Source organism: Aulonocara stuartgranti, assembly GCF_965226115.1.
Source record: "Aulonocara stuartgranti genome assembly, chromosome: 3".
NCBI lineage: Eukaryota > Metazoa > Chordata > Actinopteri > Cichliformes > Cichlidae > Aulonocara > Aulonocara stuartgranti.
The window spans coordinates 71,771,413-71,794,911 of NC_138941.1; the positions used below are offsets into that span (position 1 = coordinate 71,771,413).

At 47.7% G+C, this 23,499-nt stretch overlaps 1 protein-coding gene across 1 annotated transcript; it reads right to left on the reverse strand.

Annotated features, from left to right (window-relative positions):
- Positions 1-13,766: 13,766 nt before the first annotated feature.
- On the reverse strand, positions 13,767-15,837 carry LOC309703561 (nuclear factor 7, ovary-like). Its single transcript, XM_082528474.1, has 2 exons — positions 15,711-15,837; positions 13,767-15,609 (listed from the first exon to the last, which is right to left on the reverse strand). Exon 2 carries the CDS (start codon positions 15,590-15,592, stop codon positions 14,204-14,206), a length of 1,389 nt encoding a protein of 462 aa, XP_082384600.1. The 5' UTR covers positions 15,593-15,609; positions 15,711-15,837; the 3' UTR covers positions 13,767-14,203.
- Positions 15,838-23,499: the final 7,662 nt, after the last annotated feature.

Sequence of the window (23,499 nt, forward strand, 5' to 3'; positions counted from 1 at the left end):
TCTCTCACCGGGGTTCACTGTGGGTTCACGCCTTCGGCCCACGCCCTCGGGAGATGAGACACCTGGGTCTCATTAAGGGGGAGCAGCATTTAAGCTAGGAGGTGACTGCTGTTCGTCGCTGGATCGTTGTCTACCACGCGTTAGTGAAGTCAAGCTACAGCAAGTTTAGTGAAGAGTGTTTTCCCTCTGTGCGTCGTCCTTAACCCTGTCTCCCTGTCTACAGAACCTCTTGGATTTTTCCCCGTGTGTTTCCCGTGTGGCAGTGTCGGAGTGTGAGCCTGTGATCGTGTGAGTGGATATTCTGAAGAACGTATGCTTTCCCTTGGACTTCCCTGGAGACCCCTTCTTCCCCCACTCAGCTGTATATAACCCCCCCCGCACATTCTTGTATATACACCTGGTGACTTGTAAATAAACTCTTCTTGTAAGCATCAGTACCGGAGTCCTGCGCTTGAGTCCTCCTCCCAACCGTAACAATAACGTTCCAGCCATCATGGACTCAGCGGACTCAAACCCCACCCAGCAACCCGTCCTCACCCCGGAGGCAATTCTGGAACGCCACGAACACATGCTTCGGCACATAAATCAACAACTGGCCGCACTCACTCAAGCCCTCGCTCAACGTCTACCGCCGGTAAGCCCACCCTCACCCCCTCCGTCTGTTTCTCCTCAGCTATCGGCTCCCAGTCCCTCTGCAGCCGCTCCGCCTGTTTCCCCCACGCCGGCCCCCACAGAACCACCCGAGCGATCGTTACTAGCGCCGGAGCCTTTCTCGGGTGAGTTCGATAAATGTGGTGGATTTTTGACTCAGATCACACTACAATTCCGTCAGTTACGAAGAACATATGAGACAGATGGGGCCAAAATCGCCTTTATGGTTCAACTGTTACGTGGGCAGGCATTAAAATGGGCGCAAGCTGTTTTAAGAACAGCCCCGGACATTTCTTATGAGGACTTCCTCACCAAATTTAAAAGTGTTTTTGAAAGAGGCACCGGAGCGGAGGCGGCTGCCCACAGACTGTTAAATTTAAAGCAGGGGAGGCGGAGTATGGCGGATTTTTCGGTCGAATTCTGGACCTTGGCCGAAGAGACTGGCTGGGGGCAGTCGGCATTGATAAGTACTCTCTTGAATAATGTTTGTGATGAGTTAAAGAGAGAACTGATGATAAGAGATGTTCCTAAGACCTTGTCTGATGTGATTACACTATGTGTGAAGTTGGATGAGCACCTACGGGCGCGTCGGGGAACCGGAAACTACATTTCCCAGAGGCCCCCGGGGCGCATGGAGACGTCAGGTGGGGGCGCGCCTAGCGGCAGTCACTCGTTGGACAGCACGGAAGAAAGTGAACAGCCCATGCAACTGGGCCGCCCCAGACTGTCGCCCAAGGAGCGGTATCTTCGCTGGAGAGCTGGTGAGTGCTATTATTGTGGCCACAAGGGCCATATTGCCATGGATTGCCAGGCGCGGCCAAAAGACAGCGCCCGCCGGTAGTGAGGGGTGTACGGGTGGGCGAGGTCACATGTTCTCAGTCTCCTCCTCGTCTCATGATTGCGGCTAAGCTAATGGTTCGTCTCAAGACTCATTCTCTCGACGCTCTGATCGATTCCGGGGCAGAACAGAATTTTATTGATGCCTCGCTTGCGCTAAAATTAGGTTTTAGCACGGAGCCTCTGTCTCATTCGCTCCAAGTCACAGCCCTTAGTGGCCAGCGTCTTCCTGACATTACTCATGTCACGGAACCGATTTCCCTGTCTCTTTCTGGCAATCATGTTGAAACCATACAGTTGTATGTCTTTAAAGCCCCACTCACACCACTAGTCCTGGGTTTTCCCTGGCTATATCAACATAACCCAGTGATTGATTGGAGGAAGGAACGTATTTCGGGGTGGGGGGAGGAGTGTCACATGTCCTGTTTAAAAGCCGCCACCCCCGCCATGAGCCTACCACCCAATAGAACTACTTCAGAACCGCCTGATCTGTCCTCCATACCATCTGTTTATCATGACCTGGCGCAAGTGTTTTGTAAAGATAAGGCACGCTCCCTTCCCCCTCACCGGCCTTACGATTGTGGGATTGACCTCCTCCCAGGCGCACCGCTCCCGACCAGTAGGTTGTATAGCCTGTCTCGACCGGAGCAGGAAAGCATGGAAAACTACATCAATGAGTCACTTGCCGCTGGTCTCATTCGCCCCTCGTCCTCGCCTGTTGCCGGTGGTTTCTTTTTTGTCACCAAGAAAGACAAAAGTTTACGGCCCTGTATTGACTATCGCGGCCTCAACTCCATCACAGTTTAAAACAAGTATCCCCTCCCTCTGCTGAGTTCCGCGTTCGAGCTTCTCCAGGGTGCCACCATCTTCACAAAGTTGGACCTGCGCAACGCCTACCGTCTGGTGAGGATTAGGGAGGGAGAAGAGTGGAAGACGGCTTTCAACACTCACCTGGGTCATTTCGAATATCTTGTGATGCCTTTCGGTCTCTCCAATGCTCCGGCTGTGTTTCAGGCTCTCGTGAATGACGTGCTCCGGGATTTCATCGACCGTTTCGTTTTCGTTTACTTGGATGACATCCTCATCTTCTCCCAATCTGTCGCCGACCACCAACGTCATGTCAGGCAAGTCCTTCAGCGTCTCCTCGAAAACCGTCTCTTTGTTAAAGGGGAGAAGTGTGAGTTTCATGTCTCAACTATTGCCTTCCTGGGCCACGTCATAGATCGGGGTAACCTCAAGACTGATCCCGCGAAAGTTCAAGCCGTTGTGGCCTGGCCGACCCCTTCCAACCGTAGACAGCTTCAAAGCTTTCTGGGGTTCGCGAACTTTTATCGGCGCTTTGTTCGCAACTACAGTACACTTGCCCTGCCTCTGACCCGTCTTACTTCCCCCAAGGTTCCCTTCTGCTGGGATGAGCCGGCTCAACGAGCATTCACCCGTCTGAAGGACCGCTTTGCCTCGGCGCCCATCCTCGTCCAACCCGATCTCGACCGGCAGTTCGTTGTGGAGGTGGACGCCTCGGACGCTGGAGTGGGGGCGGTGCTTTCCCAGCGGCACGGAGGTAAGCTGCATCCCTGTGCCTACTTTTCACGCCGTCTCACCTCCGCAGAGAGCAACTATGACGTGGGAGATCGAGAGCTACTGGCCATCAAGCTAGCCCTGGAGGAGTGGCGCCATTGGCTGGAGGGCGCTGCCCAGCCATTTGTGGTCTGGACCGATCACAAGAACCTGGAGTACATTCGATCGGCAAAACGCCTCAACGCCAGGCAAGCCAGGTGGGCCTTATTTTTTACTAGATTCCAGTTCACGATCACTTACAGACCCAGTTCCCGCAATGTCAAGCCAGACGCCCTCTCACGCCAATTCGACGCCTCCGAAGACGCGACGCGGGACTCTCCCATTCACTTATGTAATCGGGGTCTTGACCTGGGAGATCGAGTCGGCTATTCGAGAGGCTCAGCGGACTGAACCGGACCCCGGAACGGGACCTCGAGGGTTGCTCTTCGTCCCCTCCTCAGTAAGGTCACGAGTGTTACATTGGGCTCATACTGCCAGATTCACCTGCCACCCAGGGGTCCACCGCACTGTTACTTTCCTCCAACGTTTCGCCTGGTGGCCTTCCCTTGCCAAGGACGTCCGCGAATATGTTTCCGCATGCTCGACCTGCGCTCAAAACAAGAGCGTCCATCAACCACCCTCTGGCCTCCTTCACCCTCTGCCGACTCCGAGTCGCCCTTGGTCACACATCGCTGTCGACTTCATCACAGGTCTGCCCGCCTCGTCAGGTAACTCAGTGATTCTCACCATTGTGGACCGCTTCTCCAAAGCTGCTCATTTTGTTGACCTCCCTAAGCTCCCCACTGCTCTAGAAACCGCCCGGCTACTAACTGACCACGTGTTTCGCCTCCATGGAATCCCCGCGGACATTGTGTCAGACAGAGGACCGCAGTTCACGTTGCGTGTCTGGAAGGAGTTCTGCAATGCCCTCGGAGCCCAGGTCAGTCTCTCCTCTGGTTTCCACCCGCAGACAAATGGCCAAATGGAGCGTGCCAACCAGGAGCTCGAAGCGGCTCTCCGGTGCCTGGTCTCCTCTAACCAGTCGACTTGGAGCAAGCAACTGTCATGGATTGAGTATGCTCATAACAGCCTTACCTCCTCTGCCACCGGTGTGTCCCCTTTCGAGGCGTCCTTGGGCTATCAACCGCCGCTCTTCCCGGCCGTCGAGGATGTGCACTTTGTTATCTCTGTCCAGCAGCATCTTCGGAGGTGTCGGCGCACCTGGAGAGTGACTCGGGCCTCCCTTCTCCGCACGGCGGAATGCAATAAGTGCCTGGCAGATCGCCACCGGACCCCTGCTCCCACCTACACACCTGGACAGAGGGTTTGGCTGTCTACCAGATTTGTTCCGCTCAGGTCTGAATCCAAGAAGCTGTCTCCCACTTTCATTGGTCCCTTTGAGGTCGACTCTGTGGTTAACCCCGTCTCTGTCCGTCTTAAACACTTAAACCCCTGGGGAGCAGCCATTTGGCTTTTCTACCTTTAAAACCCGGAGAGCAGCCAAATGGCTTTTAGCTAGGCTTTAGCTTCAGCCAAGTGGAAGCTAAATTGGCTAGTCATTCATATGTATATTAGGTTGTTACCTGGGAATTCTGGAGGGAGTGGAGTGGGGGTGTGCGATTGAGGTGGTGGCAGAGCTGCTAAAAGCTGTGAACTTCCTTTTGTGTTTCATCTTGAAGCATTCTCAATCATCCAGGGAAATAAATCTCCAAAAGTCACCAACTTGGAGTGTTTCAGTTTGCCATCTTAGGGAGAAATCAACACACATGGGTGTATGTCCTTTGTTGCTGAGATTTATTGATAAAAACAGTACAAAAAACCAACCATTTGTACACATATTTACAAATAATAATAAAAAGTGAGTGAGTACATTTCAACATTTTCAGCAATCACTCACAATCCTGGCACTACCATGGTATCTGTAGTCTGCATTTACCACATGTGTATCTGTTGCAGTGAACACATCGCACAGTGGCATGATTGTTCTTGCATTTGTGTTTGACCTGACACATGGCTCTTTTTCCAGGGCTAGGTGTGGAGGGTTGTGTCCAAAGCAACTGTTCTTTTCTTGCCTTCTTCACAGCTACATGAGAGTGAGCCAACTCTCTTGCAAGCTCCACCAGGAAGTCCACCCGTCTTTCCTTCATCCCGGTGCATGCTTGATACAGCACATGTGCATTCAGTGCTGCCATGTCAATCATGTTATAAAACACGGCAACTGGCCAGCGCCGTGTTCCTCTGCGGACAGTGTACTCCCGAACCATCTGGTCCATCACATCCATGCCACACTTTGTTTTGTTGTAAAGGGTGACAGTGTTTGGCTTCCTTTTGGCAGTGTTATCAGTCTGAACCACGCTGTGCATGCTGCTAAGAATATAGACTGTCTTCTTCCGTTTGGCCGCATACGCCGTCAGCGTGGCAGCAGAGGTTGAAAACACCTAAGAAATAAGATAAATTGTTATTTCCATAGCCCTTTTACACACAATGAAACACATAAACATAGAACCACAAAAGACCTGCAACATACCTGAGATATGCAACATACCTAGGAACCACAGAATAATGTATGAACTAAAAACATAAAACTAAGAAAGTTGGATCAAAATGACCCAGGACCATGACATGGAATATATAAATGATTGGGGAGATAATCTCCCACTCAGAGAACCAAGGTTACAGAGAAACCATATATTCACTACTGGTGATAACGTGTTCACAGCTGAAAATCTCACAGTGGTTGGAAAGCATGAAGGAAGATGGTGGAGCAACTTTATTTGTAAAGACTTGCTTTTTTTGCCTGATTGTTGAGTATGGGACTGTCAGCAGGGTGAAAAGATTGATTTTCTCCTCAGATGTTGAATTAAAGCACACATGAAGGGATTATGAATGCAGGTTCATGTTGGATAATCATGTGAAGTTTACAGGATTCAGACTGGAAATGTAAATTCTCTGTAAGGCTCTAAAAGAGCACTTTGCTACTTTAAATCACTTCCCCTTATTTATTTGTACTGACAGTGAACAGTCTTAGTCCACACACACACTTTCAGTTCTTCTTCTACTGTAAATGAAGGAAAAACGAGCTGATTAAACAAGCTCAGTCATTACAAACTTCCTGCTGATGTTTCCATGTGAAGCAGTCGGAGATATTCCTCTGGCTGGACGACACACACTGCTTTGATACAAAATAAAGCTCAGATGATTTTCTCTACACTAATTTATCTCATGACTTTGAATCCCCCTGAAGATACTGACAGTGAAGCACGTACATAATACTCCAGCCTTTCAACTCTGATCTTATTTAGTTGTATTAATACACTGAAATCTCATTTGTGTCATGAAGAAAGTCTTTAATCAAACAGAATTCAAATATCAGAAACATTTCATATATGGAGTTAAACATGAATCATTTTTTCACCAATATATTTATTGTTGTCATAAACAGACAAGAAGAGAACAACAAACTGCTGTGTTTTTCCCTGCCAGTTGTTGCGTCCTCCACGTTTGTTGTGTGTGTATCCATGGTCGTCTACCTTCAGCATCTCCAGTCTAGTTAGTTTAAGTTGTTGTTTATGTATCGTCCAAGGGTGACTCTCCAGCAAATAAAGCCGTCGTTTAAGTTAATGTTTCGTCTCCGAGTCCTACACGTGGGTCCAGCCACTGACAGCCACACAACTCATCGCGACAGAAGGGAAAAACACAGGGCTTAAATACATACTGAGGTAATAGGAAATGTGAAACAGGAGGAGAGCACAGCTGGGACTCATCAGACATGACAAGACAAGGGGAGGCAAAACTCAACACATTGACATAGTACACAGACTTTCAAAGTAAAACAGGAAACTGAACAGACGTGGACTAAACTAGGGATACAGTGACAGAAATCAAACCCAAGAGAATCAAAACACATCATGAAATCAAAGATAACTAATACAAACAGAAAAACACTGAGTCCACAGACTCAGGACCGTGACAGACAGTCTTTCACACAGGTCAAATGCCTCCATGCACATCATTAGTTTAAATATTTACCTATTTTTAGTTCATCTCATATGTCATTGTACTGAATTTGAGCAACCCTAAGCTTAATGCAGATTACTTTTGACAACTGACACAGACGTACACAAACAACACAAAATAGGCCTATAACTTTCCCAAGCCTGCGTGAAACCGGAACGGCCGTTGAGCTCCTGGACTCGCGTGTACCCGCGCAGTCACTGAGCTGCACCTGCCTGCGTGAAACCGCACGGCATAGGCATCGCTCTCTTTTGATTATAAGCCTGCGATTAACCGCACGGCTCAGGTCCGAGTGAAACCCGCGCGAACGTACTCGCGTGAACCCGCGCAGCTAAGGAGCAGTCGCTCTCTTTTATTTAAATACTTTGCGCTGCCAGGAGCAAAGTCCAGCATACACGTCTGTCACCCACTGATGCACTCTTGGTTGCTTAGGAACCCATGATAACAACAACAGCCGGTGTCACAGACCACGTGTTCTGCTCCGCACCCACTCACACAAACACACTCAAACACAACAACAACAACACAAAATAGGCCTACTCCGGTCTCACACCGGACCGCTCGGGACACTAACCCAATCTTTCGGGACCCTAACCCACTTGTGGGACACTAACCCAGTTGGGCGACAAAACCCAATGAAGGGACGCTTGGGACACAAACCCAGGGCGATTTCAAAACCGGACACTCACCGGACGCTTGGGCCCTTGGGCGATTTTACCAAAACTTCTTTTTCAGGACCCTAACCCAGTTCTGCGGTTATAGAGTCGCTCTCTCAACTTACTCGGCATTGCTTAGCGTGTAATATAGCCTCGAATCCCGCCGATCGTCATTCATCGAGGAGAAAAGACAGACAGCTAATCCACCGGCCCGATGACAAATTCTCACGTCTCGGGACTTTACTACAGGAACTTCCTGGCTGACGTCAGTCTTTCAGCGTGTCTCTTCTCCCCTCCGTGAATGTCGACTCCAGGGCTCCGGCTCTCGAAGGACCAATTAATGATAGGTTTGTAGCTTGAACCTATTCGCTGGAATGTTGAAGACAATATAATTACACAGCAAGCAAGACACGAGTAGGCAAAGTTCTTCATGTTTCTCGTGCATGGGAGAGAACCGGACAAACGCCGTTCCTTCGCTTGACCCCAGTTGCTCTCGTCCGCTCCCCCGTAACACTGCTCTTTTATTGAGGTTACATGAATATGCATAGGTTCATTAACATATGACGTCTACATACAAAGAAAGAGTACCTTGTCTGTGTGTGTGTGTGTGTGGGTGGGGTGGGGTGGGGGGTCAGAGTATGACCCCATAAATGACTTCCCTAAACCTGCTGGTCTGGAAGTCCAGCAGTTCATCTAAACAAAAGGCTCTTAGACTAAAACAGATATAGATACGTTTATCCTACCATAAAACAATAAGACAAGGTACAACCTCTCCCATGCTCCCAGAGTGCTCTGGAATGCACACAAAGTTTGCAGACTATCAAGGATCAAACCTCTACCAATCTAAAACTAATTATAAAACTCTAAGCATATATAAGTAGATATTTCTAAGCATAAATGACGATCAACTGTCAGGGTTCCTGGGTCGTTGACCCAGTGATTTCAGTTTGTTCATGTTCAGTTTAGTTCACCACATTAATGTTCTCACTTCCTGTTTTTTCCCGTGTCAGCTTGTCTCCCGTGTCATTAGTCAGATTATGTTCAGCCCTGTACTCACCTGTTTCCAATCATTGTCATCATTCAACCTGTGTATTTAAGTTCCTCGGTTTCACCAGTTCTCTGTCGTGTCATTGATGTTGATGTTCATGTCGTCCCTCCGTCTGTATGTTCAGTTAGTCAGCCAGCCATTCTTCCAGTCTTTCAGCCAGCCAGCCAGTCACTCCATCGTTCCTGCTTTGTTCATTCACCCTCCAATAAAACATCTTCATTTCTGCACCGTGAGTCCAGCGTTTGGGTCATATCTTCCACGCCTCCACACACAACCTCTGACAGAATGACATGACCCGTGCCAAGAAGACACGCTTTTGACCCAGCGGACTCGGACCTCTACTAGCGGCAGGAGGTAGCGCTCTCCTTGTGGGCTGAAAAGCTCAAGGAGAGACAGCGGCTCTTCGCAGAGCGACAGCACGTCTTCGAGGGCACTCGCTTGGCTCTGGGCGGGCCTCGGAGACGCCGCGTTCCCCCACCTGCTGCCTCACCTGCACCGGAGCATTTGCCGCGGAGAGTGGACGTTTCATGCCGCGTTTCGGCCGCTCCCTCTCTCGCCGCTCCGCTCCTCGCTCACACACCTGCCGCCTCATTCGCCGGACCTCCACCATCGCCACGGCACAACAGCTACGCCTCCCACCTCGGCTCAACGGAGGCTACCGCGCCAGAGGCTCAGCTGTTTATCCCGGCCGCTTCCTCTTCCCGGAGAAAGCGGCGCACACGCCGCCATAAAATGGACTATTTTCAGCAATTCCCGGTGGTGAGTTCCAGCGACTGTTTTCCACCCTCATTTGACTCTCCACTTCTAACCAATAATAAACCCATCTTTGATTCATGGGACGTTTCCCTCCTAGAGGATGAAGTGGACTGGGAAGAGTTTTTCTGCTCTGCTCCTCCAAAGACTGTAAATAGTGGTGGCAGGAAAACCCGACCATTCTCCAATAAACCTGCCAGTAACACACACACCGTCACTATTTCCACACCCATTATTCAGCCATTTCCCACCAGCATGGGGGCCCAGCCTACGCCCACACCAGTGTCAGCTCCCAGGAGGAGGGCAGCTGCGACCCGGTATAACTCCACACCCGCTTCTGTTTCTCGGATGGGGGTGACTGGTGTCCAGCCGCCTTCCGTGCCCGTCCCAGTGCCCAGGCTGAGGGCAGCCAGAACCCAGCCTGACCTCCCTAGAGACTTGGAAGAGCTAACCGGTTCACCTGCTACGTCACCACTTCATCCACCTCCTGACCCAGCCTTTCACGCCCTCGCACTATCCCTAGTTAGATTAGCTGAACTGTCCCCTGCCCAGGCACCAGCCTTACTAGCCCAAGCTGTAATCTTATCTCCGTCACTAGCTCAGTCTGTAGCTCAGCCATTAGCCACACCAACCTCAGCTCCGTCGTCAGCCTCGCCTACCTCTGTTCATCCCTTAGCATCTCCACTCCAGTCAGTTCCCTCACCTGCTGTTCAGCTTTCAATTCAGTCAGTTCCCTCACCTGCTGTTCAGCTTTCACTCCAGTCAGTTCCCTCACCTGCTGTTCAGCTTTCACTCCAGTCAGTTCCCTCACCTGCTGCTCAGCTTCCAGCCCCGTCAGTTCACTCACCTGTAGCTCAGTCTGCTCCTGTCCAGTCACCTGTAGCTCAGTCTGCTCCTGTCCAGTCACCTGTAGCTCAGTCTGCTCCTGTCCTTCAGTCTCCTGTAGCTCAGTCCCCTGTCCAGTCAGTCCAGTCTGCTCCTGTCCCCCAGTCTCCTGTAGCTCAGTCCCCTGTCCAGTCAGTCCAGTCTGCTCCTGTCCCCCAGTCTCCTGTAGCTCAGTCCCCTGTCCAGCCTGTCCAGTCTGTCGTTCACTCTTCTGTAGTCCAGTCTGCCGCCCAGTGCCCTGTAGTCCAGTCGCCTCCTGTTTCCCAGTCGCCTGTCCACCATCCCGTTCAGTTCCCGGACCTGCAGCCACAGCACCCAGAGCTAGCTGTGAGCTCTCCCGCTCCTCAGCCAGGGGTTTCCGCACCCGCTGGCCTGGCCGCTCCTCAGCCAGGGGTTTCCGCACCCGCTGGCCCGGCCGCTCCTCAGCCAGGGGTTTCCTCGCCTACTGGCCCTGCCTGTCTCCAGCCAGAGGCTTCCGCGCCTACTGGCCCTGCCTGTCTCCAGCCAGAAGCCTCCGCTTCAGCTTCGTCTGGCCCAGCATCAGAGCCTTCGTCCTCGTCTGGCCCAGCCTCAGAGTCTTCGTCCTCGTCTGGCCCAGCCTCAGAGTCTTCGTCCTCATCTGGCCCAGCCTCAACTTTGGCTTTTGTTTCGCCTGCTGCAGCTCCAGCCTGTGCTTCGCCTGGTCCGGCCCCGTCGTCGTCTGGTCCTGTGCCCACCGGGCCATGGCCAGCACGCCTAACACTGGAGAGCCGCCGCTGCCTTCCGCGCGGCCGGCCCCTGAACTGCTCCGTCGTCTCCTTCGCCGCCGCCGCTGCCTTCCGCGCGGCCGGCCCCCTGAACTGCTCCGTCGTCTCCTTCGCTGCCGCCGTTGCCGTTACCTTCCGCGCGGCCGGCCCCCGGACCGCCTTCGCCTGAGTGGCCGCCGTTGCCTTCCGCACGGCCGGCCTCCCGAACTGTGTCCACGTCGCCGCCGTTGCCTTCCGCACGGTCGGCCCCCGGACCTGCGCTGTCGTCGCCGCCGTTGCCTTCCGCACGGTCGGTCCACCGGAACAGTCTCGTCTCGACCGCCGCAGCTGCCTACCGGACCGGCTCAGTGGTCGCTGCTGCCTTCCACGTGGCCGCCCACCTGAACTGTCTCGTCTCGGCCTCGGGCCACGTGACCACCCACCTGAACTGTCTCTGTGTGGACTCCGTCCCTCCGTCCTGGGCCCCCTCCGCCCGCCCTGTTCTGGTTCTTTTTTGTTTGGCCGTCGGGTGCCGGCCTTTGAAGGGGGGGGTACTGTCAGGGTTCCTGGGTCGTTGACCCAGTGATTTCAGTTTGTTCATGTTCAGTTTAGTTCACCACATTAATGTTCTCACTTCCTGTTTTTTCCCGTGTCAGCTTGTCTCCCGTGTCATTAGTCAGATTATATTCAGCCCTGTACTCACCTGTTTCCAATCATTGTCATCATTCAACCTGTGTATTTAAGTTCCTCGGTTTAGATTAGATTAGATTAGATTAGATAGAACTTTATTAATCCCTCGGGTGGGTTCCTCTGGGAAATTCGATTTCCAAAAAGCACAGCACCGACAGAAGTTTCAGAGTTACAGAATATTATATATATATATATATATATATATATATATACATACACACACACACACACACACACACACACACACACACACACACACACACACATATATATAACCAGTTCTCTGTCGTGTCATTGATGTTGATGTTCATGTCGTCCCTCCGTCTGTATGTTCAGTTAGTCAGCCAGCCATTCTTCCAGTCTTTCAGCCAGCCAGCCAGTCACTCCATCGTTCCTGCTTTGTTCATTCACCCTCCAATAAATCATCTTCATTTCTGCACCGTGAGTCCAGCGTTTGGGTCATATCTTCCACGCCTCCACACACAACCTCTGACATCAACAATACAAAACCTAACAAACAACTTTGTATTATAATGTCTGGTGTTTTCATGTTTGTTGGTTTGTTTTCATTTTGTTTTATTTTGCGGGCTGGTTATTAGATGCTGCTCCAGCCACCCAGAGAATCCGCTGCCGCCCCGCCATCTCTTCCCTGTGCCGCAAGCAGCAGGCGAACCTCGCAAATAAAGGGCGCCCTTATTCCCAGCAAATGGCTGTAAGAACACTGATGGTGCCTATGCCATCCCCAAAATGCGCTGGCTGTCGGGGCAGCATGAGTATGAGCAACATTTTTCTTTTTGCTGCCGCCCCCGACCACGATGCCACCCCAGGCAACCGCCCGTGTCGCCCGTATCAAAAACCGCTACTGGATATAAACCAAGTGTAGGTGTAGTTTATTTTTGGTATGCTGACTTTTTCGTACTGGGAACTAGCTAGCATGAAGGAGTTTTTATACACTTGGGTGGGTGCTATGATGTTACTGATGTTAAATTTTGTTTTGTTCATAAGGTTAATTAGTAGAGTTGTCAACCGTCCCCTAAAAATGGAATTGTCTCATATTCAGAGAAAATATTACGCGTTTCGTATTGAGGTGAAAAGGAAACCGGGATGTCCCGTACTTCAGCTACAATGAAAAAGAAACAAAGCTGGAGTTATTCTGTGTGTTTGCTGCACAGCTGTCTCTTCTTATCTCATTCTCTCCCCCTCCCTCTCCTGTTTCTACTTCAATCATGAAACTGATCAATGATCAGCTGATCGGCTTTTCTGTCGCAAGTCCTGTCTCTCTTGTTTGTTTATAGCCCACTTTGCGCCAGAAAGAAGAAACCCGTGGATGTCATGCTAAACAACAGCAGCAGGTTTAAACTTGATCAGTTGTTGTTAGAATTTATTTAATATCACTTTTATATTAATATCACAGCAGGGTGAAAAGAAATGAAAATGAGATTGATTTTCTCCTCAGACATTGAATTAAAGCACACAGGAAGTGATTATGAATGCAGGTTCATGTTGGATCATTATGTGAAGTTTACAGGATTCAGACTGGAAATGTAAATTCTCTTTAAGGCTCTAAAACAGCGCTTTGCTCCTTTTAATCCCTTTCCCTCCTTTATTTGTCCTGACAGTGAGCGCTCTGAATCCACACACACACTTTCAGTTCTTCTTCTGCTGTAAATGAAGGACAAATGAGCTGATTAAACAAGCTCAGTCATTACAAACTTCTGCTGATGTTTTCATGTGAAGCAGTCGGAGATATTCCTCTGGTGGACGACACGCACTGCTTTGATAGTAAATAAAGCTCAGAAATTTTTCCTTACCCCTGTCAACACTAATTTATCTCATGACTTTGAATCCCCCTGAAGATCCTGACAGTGAAGCACGTACATAATACTCCAGCCTTTCAACTCTGAGCTTATTTAGTTCTATTAATACACTGAAATCTCATTTGTGTCATGAAGAAAGTCTTTAATCAAACAGAATTCAAAGATCAGAAACATTTCATATATGGAGTTAAACATGAATCATTGTTTCAACAACATATTTATTGTTGTCATAAACAGACAAGAAGACAACAACAAACTGCTCCTTCCATTCAACACATGTCAGTCCATATCCCAGCAAACTAAATCATCTCCATTTACACATCAAATAGAAACATGAATCACTTGTAATGATTAGAAACTTGATAGAATTTCAAATCTAGTTTGGGGAGTCATTCAGTGAGAAACAGTGAAATGATTTTCCATGTGAAAAGGTGGACAGCAGAAACAGAAAGAAACAGTGAAACTAAAAGAGAAACAAAGAGCTTTGGAACAACGAGGCAGCAGGAGGACAGCTGCAGTTTAACAGCTTCAACTCACTGACAGGAAACAACATTAGAAACATCATCATCCTCAACTCATCTGCTGCACTGACACTGACACCTTCAACGGCAACACCTTCACTTCATCAACAGTCCATATGTATGGAAACATCCTGTGAGTGAAAGTGTGTGTGAAGGTGTGTATGTGTGTGTTAGTATCAGGATCAGAGAACGACAGCTTTCCTCTGTTCCAGTCCAGATTCACTCTGATCCTCTGGAGCTTCTTCTTTACTGAGAGAGCAGTGGATCCAGTTAATGGTGACCATGCTGAGTAGCTACCTTTGTAAAACCCTATTCTCAATAATCCAGACTCTATGTCTCCCTTCCTCACAGACTCTTCTAACACACCCAGTCTCCACCATGTACTGTCTCCAACTTCAACATCCCAGCTGTGAGTCCCTGAGTTAAAGCCCTCAGAGCCCAGGACAGAGCCGTAATCATCAAACCTCTCTGGATTATCAGGAAGCTGCTGCTTCTCTCCTCCTCGTCTCACACTGGTCAGATCTTCAGATAGGATGAGTTTTGGATGAGCAGTGTTTGGGTCCAGAATGAGAGGAGTGTAGGAGACCATGTCCTTCATGTTGTTCCAGATGTTGAAGGTCAGGTTGCCCAGGTGTTTGGTCTGGTCTATCAGAGCTCCTGAGGGCAGCTGTGGATCATCCAGCAGGGGGCAGTGCTGGACTCTTTCCACTGCAGCCTTGTAGTTGTGCAGGAATGAGACGTCTTCAGCTCTCAGCTCCTCCTCTGTGGCTCTGACTGTGTCTGAAAGAGCTGCTATCTCTCTGCTCAGAGCCTCCATCTTCTCCTTCATCATCCCACTCTTCTGCTCCTCTTCCTCCCTCAGTGCAGCCAGCCTGACCTCCTCTTCCTCTGCTAGAAACTGGTGAAGCTTCTTAAACTGCTCCTTAATCTGCCTCTCTATGTGTCGGGCCTGGACCTTAATGTGTTCTGCTGTTTGATCAAACTCCACTTGAACTTCTTCACAAACATTTAACTTCTTCTTTAAGGGCTCCAGAGTTTCCTGAAGTTTCTTCTTGTGTTGTTGTGCAGCTTCATCGATGGGTCTGAATCTGTGATTGGTGTGATTTTCTGAGTCTCTGCAGACGACACACACTGGCTGCTGATGGTCCAGACAGAAGAGTTTGAGTTTCTCAGAGTGCAGACTGCAGAGAGCCTCTGAAGCTCTCTGATCTGTCTCCTGTAAGAACGACTCACACAGGTTCTTTAAAGTTCGGTTTAACGGTGGATCATTCTTTGAAGATATTTCCTTACAAACTGGACACTCACGTTCCCCTTTCTCTCTCCACCATCTCTTCAGACAGGCTTTACAGAAGCTGTGGCTACATGACAGAAGAACAGGATCTCTGAAGACCTCCTGACAGACCGGACAGCAGAGATCCTCCTCTGATCTGGAAGCCATTGAGTCTGTGAGTGAAGCTGAAAACAGCAGACAGGAAGTACAGTCAATCCTGGCTCCCCTCCCTCCTCTACGACCTTCACTGAAACTTCCTTTGAGTCGTGTTTTTGCTCAAACTCACATTCAGTGTGTGGAGCGTCAGCAGCTTGAAGCAGCAGTGTTGGAGTTTTCCACTTTTCTCTCCTGTAGCTGGACTCACTCAGAGGAAGCTGCTAGTTTGGTCTGAGCTCAGTCTGATCGTCTGTGCATCTCTCTTTACTGAGAAAGAGGAACAGCCTGTTTCCTCATTTCTCTCAGGTGAGTGACGTGAGAAGGCGGAGCTTCATTAAATTTCCACTTATTTCACTTAGCTGGGCCCACATCCTCATTTTAGGTTTGACAGCAATTTTAGCAGACAAAGGTGAATCTCTTAGACATGAACTGAGCTACGATTTGGGAAAAGCCTTGGAGGGGACTGGCGGGGGGCCTGGTAGATCTCGATGTACTAATGAGAAGTGAAGAAGTGAAAGGATTCAAAAGCAGAAGAAGGGTGGGGCAGGAAAACAAGAACAAACAGCTTGTATAACTGGGGGATCATATATAGATATGTTTGTGTAGATAGTGTTTGGAGGCGTAGGCCTGCACCTAAAAGATATTTTATCTCCAAAAATGTGAGTGTGAAAGCAGAGCGCAGATAGCAAAAAGCCATTGATATGATGTTAAATCAGGCAATTCCGTTCAATTAACATTGAAATCTGACATTGATTTTACATCACTTTGGCACCCTCACTTAATAATGAAAAAAATCCTGAATTCTAGTGTTTATTTTCCACAACATTTGCACCAATGGTTAATATTAAAATAATAATTACATCATGATTAAAAATAAAGAGGACTTAATAGGTATTTCATTCAATACTAAACCACTGCAAATTAATCAATCATTACTTAAACCTGCGTAAAAGACAATTGTGTATTATCTAAAAACAAGATTACCATATATGTTAGACGTTTTCTTTCAATTTACCATTTTCATTATAATATCCCTATAACATTAAGCATCAGTCATTATGTAATTAACAAAATAACAATAGACATTTTTGCATCAAGAAAAAAATATTATCCTATTAAGGCGTTTTTTGTTAAATGACTTATTTACAACTCAATGTTTTTAGTTTACTCCAGGATCGGGCTGGATATCGGGCATCCTGCCCCCCCATCCGGAGCATAGCGGAGCCATTTCTGCATTCCTTAGGCGAAGTCAAACTCAGAAACTGCGTTTACCCCCACCTGCTGAGTCATATGGAGGACCACAAGAGCCACACGCATTGAAATAAAGATTTCTGTGCTTAAATAATGAATTGTAGAATAAATTCTGCATTTGTAAATTCATTTTTGAATTGCACTTTAATAAACTGCATTTCTGGATGGACCTGGGCTCCCTTGCCTTGGTGGACACTAGATGACGGGGGTGCCTACTGGGGTCAGCGGGGGAGCTGGCCCTAGGGAGGGGCATCCTCCCCTCCCTCCTTTTCCTCCCCATCCCCGGCTACCTCCCTCTTCCCGCTCCACCACACTCACCCACACAGGTAGGGCCTTGGAGTGCGGGTGTGTCACAAGGGTGCAGGGGAGACACCCCCCCCCCCCCCCTCTGTCCCCTTCTGGCCACCTGTGCCTCAATTTTATCTCACAACTTAGACATCCACATTACTTACACTCTCATAACACACACATGTATATAGGGCCTTGAGGGTGGGCACATTAACGGCGTCCAGTGGACGGTCTGTGTACTCAAACCTACCTCTGGCGCTGGTGCCCACCTCTCAATTTTAAATCCATGTAGACACTGAGGGTTCTCGGGAGGGGCCGTGCTAACACCTGCTGCTCTCTGGCAGCAGCACCATGCTCTCCCTTCTTTCAAATGCACTTTAGAACAACACGCAGCAACATTACACATGAGCGGGAGGAGGGAGGTATGGGGTCTTCACACACCCCCGTTCTCTGCTAGCCAGGGGGGGCTGGAAGGAAATGTTAGCTGTCCGATTGGCCTCCCTGCTGCTGCGGAGCCTGGGACGGTCTGCTTGCCTCCACCCCGGGGGGAAGGGTAACCTGGCGGGGCCTGGCGCCTGTTGCTCAGTCAGGCCTCCTCCGGGATGTGGGGGGCCCCCGGGCCTCCGGCCTCTGGTCCTGTGGCTCGGTCACTCTGGCACAGCTGGCTGCCGGCAGAGCCGGCGGGCACGCCGGTGCAACCCCCTCTTGCTTCTGCTCGGTGGCTACTGGGTGACGCCTCGTCTGGGGATCCTCAGCCCTTCCCATGAGGGTGGCACGGATGCCCCTCCAGTGGTCCTCCTTGGGCTCTCGCACTCTGGGGCCTCTGGATGTCTGGGGCCTGGATCTCCTCCATGCCTGCTTCATGCCCTGGGGGACGTGGCTATGCCTCGCTACATCCTCTTTCAGACCATTACATGTGGAAACCATTTGAATACAAGCGCGCTGATCCACACAGGTATGCAGACGGGTGTTCACTGCTCGTAGACTTAAATTACACCTTTCTTGGCGCTGTCTGTCCTGCGTGCTGCACAGCAACATTGAATATTTAGTATTTACTGCTGTTTACACTTAGTTAGATTAATGCGATGGTGTTGTGTTTAGTATGTTGCTTTGTTTTTTGTTTTTTTTGCTTGTTTTCTATTCTTCTTCTCTCAACAGGTGATCCAGGAGATTTTTTTTCCTCCCCCCCTTTCTCACTGTCCCTCTCCCCTTCTGTTTTTCTTTTCCTTCCTCTTTCTCTCTCCCTTTCCTATCCCTCACTCATGTCTGTCCCGTCTGTAACATCTGAAAATAAAATATAATAAATAATAAAACAAAGGTCGATCAAATGGACCAATACGGCAATGCCACGATGATCCATTTGGCAAAGTAAATCCATTGGGTATCCTTGTTGGTCTTCAGACAACAATTCTGATGGCTAAAGAACCAAATGGGAAAGGCCAAAAAAATAAAAAATAAACTGCATTTCAAAATCCATTTCCCTTTCCTGTTTGCTCAGGGATTAACTTCTGGATTAGTTGCTGGATTAGGCTTTCTCTCCTGCATGAAGTCCAGGTGCTGGTTTTCTAGTGTGTGCACTAGTGGCGCTGTCACTTGGTGTTCGCTCGCTCTGTGGTAGAGTATCACTTCCTGTTCCTGCTCAAACACAGTGGTGTTTCTGAGTAGCTTATTTGCTTAGCAATTTAATTAACAACTTTTAAATACATTCTTCTTTCATAGTGTAATCTTCACGTGCTTCATCCGAAGCACACTTTCTGTGTACTCACTACCTAATTTATAGCCAAAGTATTCACTCACTGTCTCTGTACTGTTTCGCTAGCTTAGCTTAGCTCATAGCCGACTCATTAGCACCAGGGCTACTTCACCTGTCCCTCCTGCACTTTCTTGCTCATTGTGTCAGATGTTTAGTTACTCCTCGGCTTCCTTGTGCTGTAACTAAGTTTAAGAATATAATCCACCCTCTGTTATCATCTTCAATGACCTGTACCAACACAGAGCAGAGCAGCTATCTGAACGCCACCCCAACAGAGGTCGATTATCTTGTTAATAATTTCACCTCCTCACTACGTACGACTCTGGATACTGTAGCTCCAGTGAAAACTAAGGTCTCTAATCAGAAGTACCTGACTCCGTGGTATAATTCTCAAACACGTACCGTAAAGCCAGTGTTGGGAAGGTTACTTTTAAAATGTATTCCGTTACAGAATACAGAATACATGCCCCAAAATGTATTCTGTAACGTATTCCGTTACGTTACTCAATGACAGTAACGTATTCTGAATACTTTGGATTACTTAATATATTATCATGCTTTTTACAACAAAGTGAATGTACTATTGCTGTGTGATTTATTACTATTACTGAAGGTCCGCGACTCCGAACTGTAGTAAAGGGACCTCTGACTAATACAGCGGGGTCCCTGTCGGCTCGTAGCCGAAAAATAGCTTTACTTTGTTGTGTGGGTCAATTTTTCTTGCGAGAGACAGAGAGAGGCGTTGAAAGGCTGCTCCAACGGAACTTATTGTTTTCGGAGGAAAACACGAACACGGTGTACAGTCGAGTCTTAATAGCTTACTTACAACTGGGCTCGTCAGGCTCTCTTCTTGGCTGAAGTGGTTATTATTATATTTACATGCTTCCAGCTCCCGTTTTTCCTCGACGACAACTCATACCTTTCCACTCGCCTTTTTCTCCCTCCTCGCGCTCACAGACCGATAACGTGTATGGCAGTCCATTCTCCCTGCAACACGGACTACACTGCCCATGATGCTACATTCTTTAGAGCTATGCTTGTAGCATTCTGCCTGTTAGCTTAGCACAACAACAACAACGAAAAGGCGCTCTCTCACCCAGGAAACACACAGTCGCAGAGAGAGAGCGTCCCTCTGTAACCATGGCAACCGTAACGCTGCCGCCTGGAACGACAGAACGTAGCTGTCAAACAAAACCCAAACAATCCTGACCCGCGACAATATGAAACAGGAAAGTACCGCAGTGTAATCCATTTATTTCAACAAAGTAACTGTATTCTGAATACCACCTTTTTAAACGGTAACTGTAACGGAATACAGGTACTTATATTTTGTATTCTAAATACGTAACGGCGGTACATGTATTCCGTTACTCCCCAACACTGCCTAAAGCAGATGACTCGCAATCTGGAGAGGAAATGGTGTGTCACAAATCTAGAGGATCATCATTTAGCCTGGAGAAATAGTTTGCTGCTTTATAAGAAAGCCCTCCGCAAAGCCAGAACATCTTACTATTCATCACTGATTGAAGAAAATAAGAACAACCCCAGGTTTCTCTTCAGCACTGTAGCCAGGCTGACAAAAAGTCAGAGCTCTTTTGAGCCAACCATCCCTTTAACGTTAACTAGTAATGACTTCATGAACTTCTTCACAAATAAATTTTTATCATTAGAGAAAAAATTACCAATAATCATCCCACAAATGTAATATTATCTACAGCTACTCTTAGTACCATTGATGTTAAGTTAGACTCTTTTTCTCCAATTGATCTTTCTGATTTAACTTCAATAATTACTTCCTCCAAACCATCAACGTGTCTTTTAGACCCCATTCCTACAAAACTGCTCAAAGAAGTCCTGCCATTAATTAATTCTTCGATCTTAAATATGATCAACCTATCTCTAATAATCGGCTATGTACCACAGGCCTTCAAGCTGGCTGTAGTTAAACCTTTACTCAAAAAGCCATCTCTAGACCCAGCAGTCTTAGCTAATTATAGGCCAATCTCCAACCTTCCTTTCATATCAAAAATCCTTGAAAGAGTAGTTGTCAAACAGCTAACAGATCATCTGCAGAGGAATGGTTTATTTGAAGAGTTTCAGTCAGGTTTCAGAGCTCATCACAGCACAGAAACAGCTTTAGTGATGGTTACAAATGATCTTCTTATGGCCTCTGACAGTGGACTCATCTCTGTGCTTGTCCTGCTAGACCTTAGCGCAGCATTCGATACTGTTGACCATAATATCCTATTAGAGCGATTAGAACATGCTGTAGGTATTACAAGTACTGCGCTGCAGTGGTTTGTGTCATATCTATCTAATAGACTCCAATTTGTGCATGTAAATGGAGAGTCCTCTTCACACACTGAGGTTAATTATGGAGTTCCACAGGGTTCAGTGCTAGGACCAATTCTGCTTACATTATACATGCTTCCCTTAGACACTATCATTAGAAGACATAGCATACATTTTCACTGCTATGCTGATGGCACCCAGCTCTATCTGTCCATGAAGCCAGATAACACACACCAATTAGTTAAACTGCAGGAATGTCTTAAAGACATAAAGACCTGGATGGCCGCTAACTTTCTGCTTCTTAATTCAGATAAAACTGAGGTTATTGTACTTGGCCCTGAAAATCTTAGAAATATGGTATCTAACCAGATTCTTACCCTGGATGGCATTACCTTGGCCTCCAGTAACACTGTGAGGAACCTTGGAGTCATTTTTGACCAGGATATGTCCTTCAATGCACATATTAAACAAATATGTAAGACTGCTTTCTTCCATTTGCGCAACATCTCTAAAATTAGAAATATCCTGTCTCAGAGTGACGCTGAAAAACTAGTTCATGCATGTATTACTTCCAGGCTGGACGACTGTAATTCATTATTATCAGGATGTCCAAAAAATTCGCTGAAAAGCCTTCAGCTAATCCAAAATGCTGCAGCAAGAGTCCTGACAGGGACTAGAAAGAGAGAGCATATTTCTCCTGTTTTGGCTTCCCTTCATTGGCTTCCTGTTAAGTCCAGAATTGAATTCAAAATCCTGCTCCTCACATACAAGGTCTTAAATAGGAAATAAACCCTGCACCCATTGAAGTTTTCCATGGCAACTCATTCTAGTTTTGACAGATTGTACTGGTGACTGGTGGGTAGATTGGCACTGAGAAGGAGTTCTATGGTGCAGTCGTGGAATGGTGGAAGTGACAGGGCTTTACTGTTATTGAAAACCTCTTGGATGGAGGTCATGATAAATAGCGGCCACCCCTGAACCCTGAACCATGAACAGATGATGAAGAAAGGCAGTGTCTCTCTATGGTTACCGTTAGCACTGGCCAGAAAAGGGCAATCCAGGGGCAGGAGAGGTATATTTAACTGACTAGCCAGATACAAATCAAGTGGTTATGTTCACAGCCTGAATCAACAAGAGCCTGAAATAAGTGAGTGACCTGGTTTATGATTAGTGACACAGAGAGAAGAAGACAGGGCTTGTGAATCACATGCGAACGTTGGTAACTATAACTCTTTTCTCCCTCTCTCTCCCTCAGACAATTATCAATACAAAGAGAGAGGCTAACGCCTCAAAGGTGGCTGGCTTGTCAGGTGAGGCCATTTGATCTTTCATAGCTTCATTCAGGGAACAGAGGTAAACTTCCTGAAGGGCTTGACCCGGCCAGCCTGCCTCTGCAGCTGCGGTCTGAAAGTCTATTACATAATCTGCGATTGCACGCCGGTACTGACGGAGATTTAATAATCTCTGAGCCGAACAACATATGAAACAATCTTTACCTCAAACCTTTCTTTCAAGTTGGGTAGTTTTAGGGATGATGTTTTGAAGTCTTTATCTTCTAGAAATTCAGATACAAATACAGAGAATACAAACTGTTGCCCCTGATCTGAGAGAATATAGGTTGATGAGTATTTATGGGTTTAGTACATGGGATACAGTTTCTGTCATGGCCTTCCAAAGAAGGAACAGTTCTATCCAAAGCGTGCAGTAATGCACAAAAGACTATTAAATATAGGTTTCTACTTTCAGTGAGGCCTAATCACACCCCCATCATCTGACTGGAAATGGTCAGTGTAAATGTTTTAACAAGACTTTGCACAATTTATTGCACATTCTAGATACCTGGTTTGCACGTAATATTTTCTCTCAGCGGAGCCACTACTGCTACTCTGGGCTGTGTTACAGAAGAGCTGCTGCTTTGCCCTTCCCCTTTTTTCACTTTGTTTATTCTGCTTTGCGTGTGGTTAAGGGAGTGCCCAGCTCTATAACGTGATGGGTACTAGTTAGCATTAATCTTTGTTTATTGCTCAGGTTTTAAGTTCCCTTGAAAAATAATGTTGTTAATGTTAATTTGTTAATGTGTTTTGAATGCATGGAGTTTTTCATTCTATAGCACAATCAACAATACTGATAGATTGAATAGATAGTTTGTTTGCTTTAAACTGGAGATTCGGTTTATTCTTTTGTTTTGGACATTTTATTTATTAATGATTTGTAAATTCTTATTTTTGTGTCACAGCACTGGAAAGAGGTCATTTTGAAGCTGTATATCACCAGTGTGTTTCTACAGTAACTACAGAGGGTGAAGAGGACGACTGTCTTCATGTTTTGGATATAT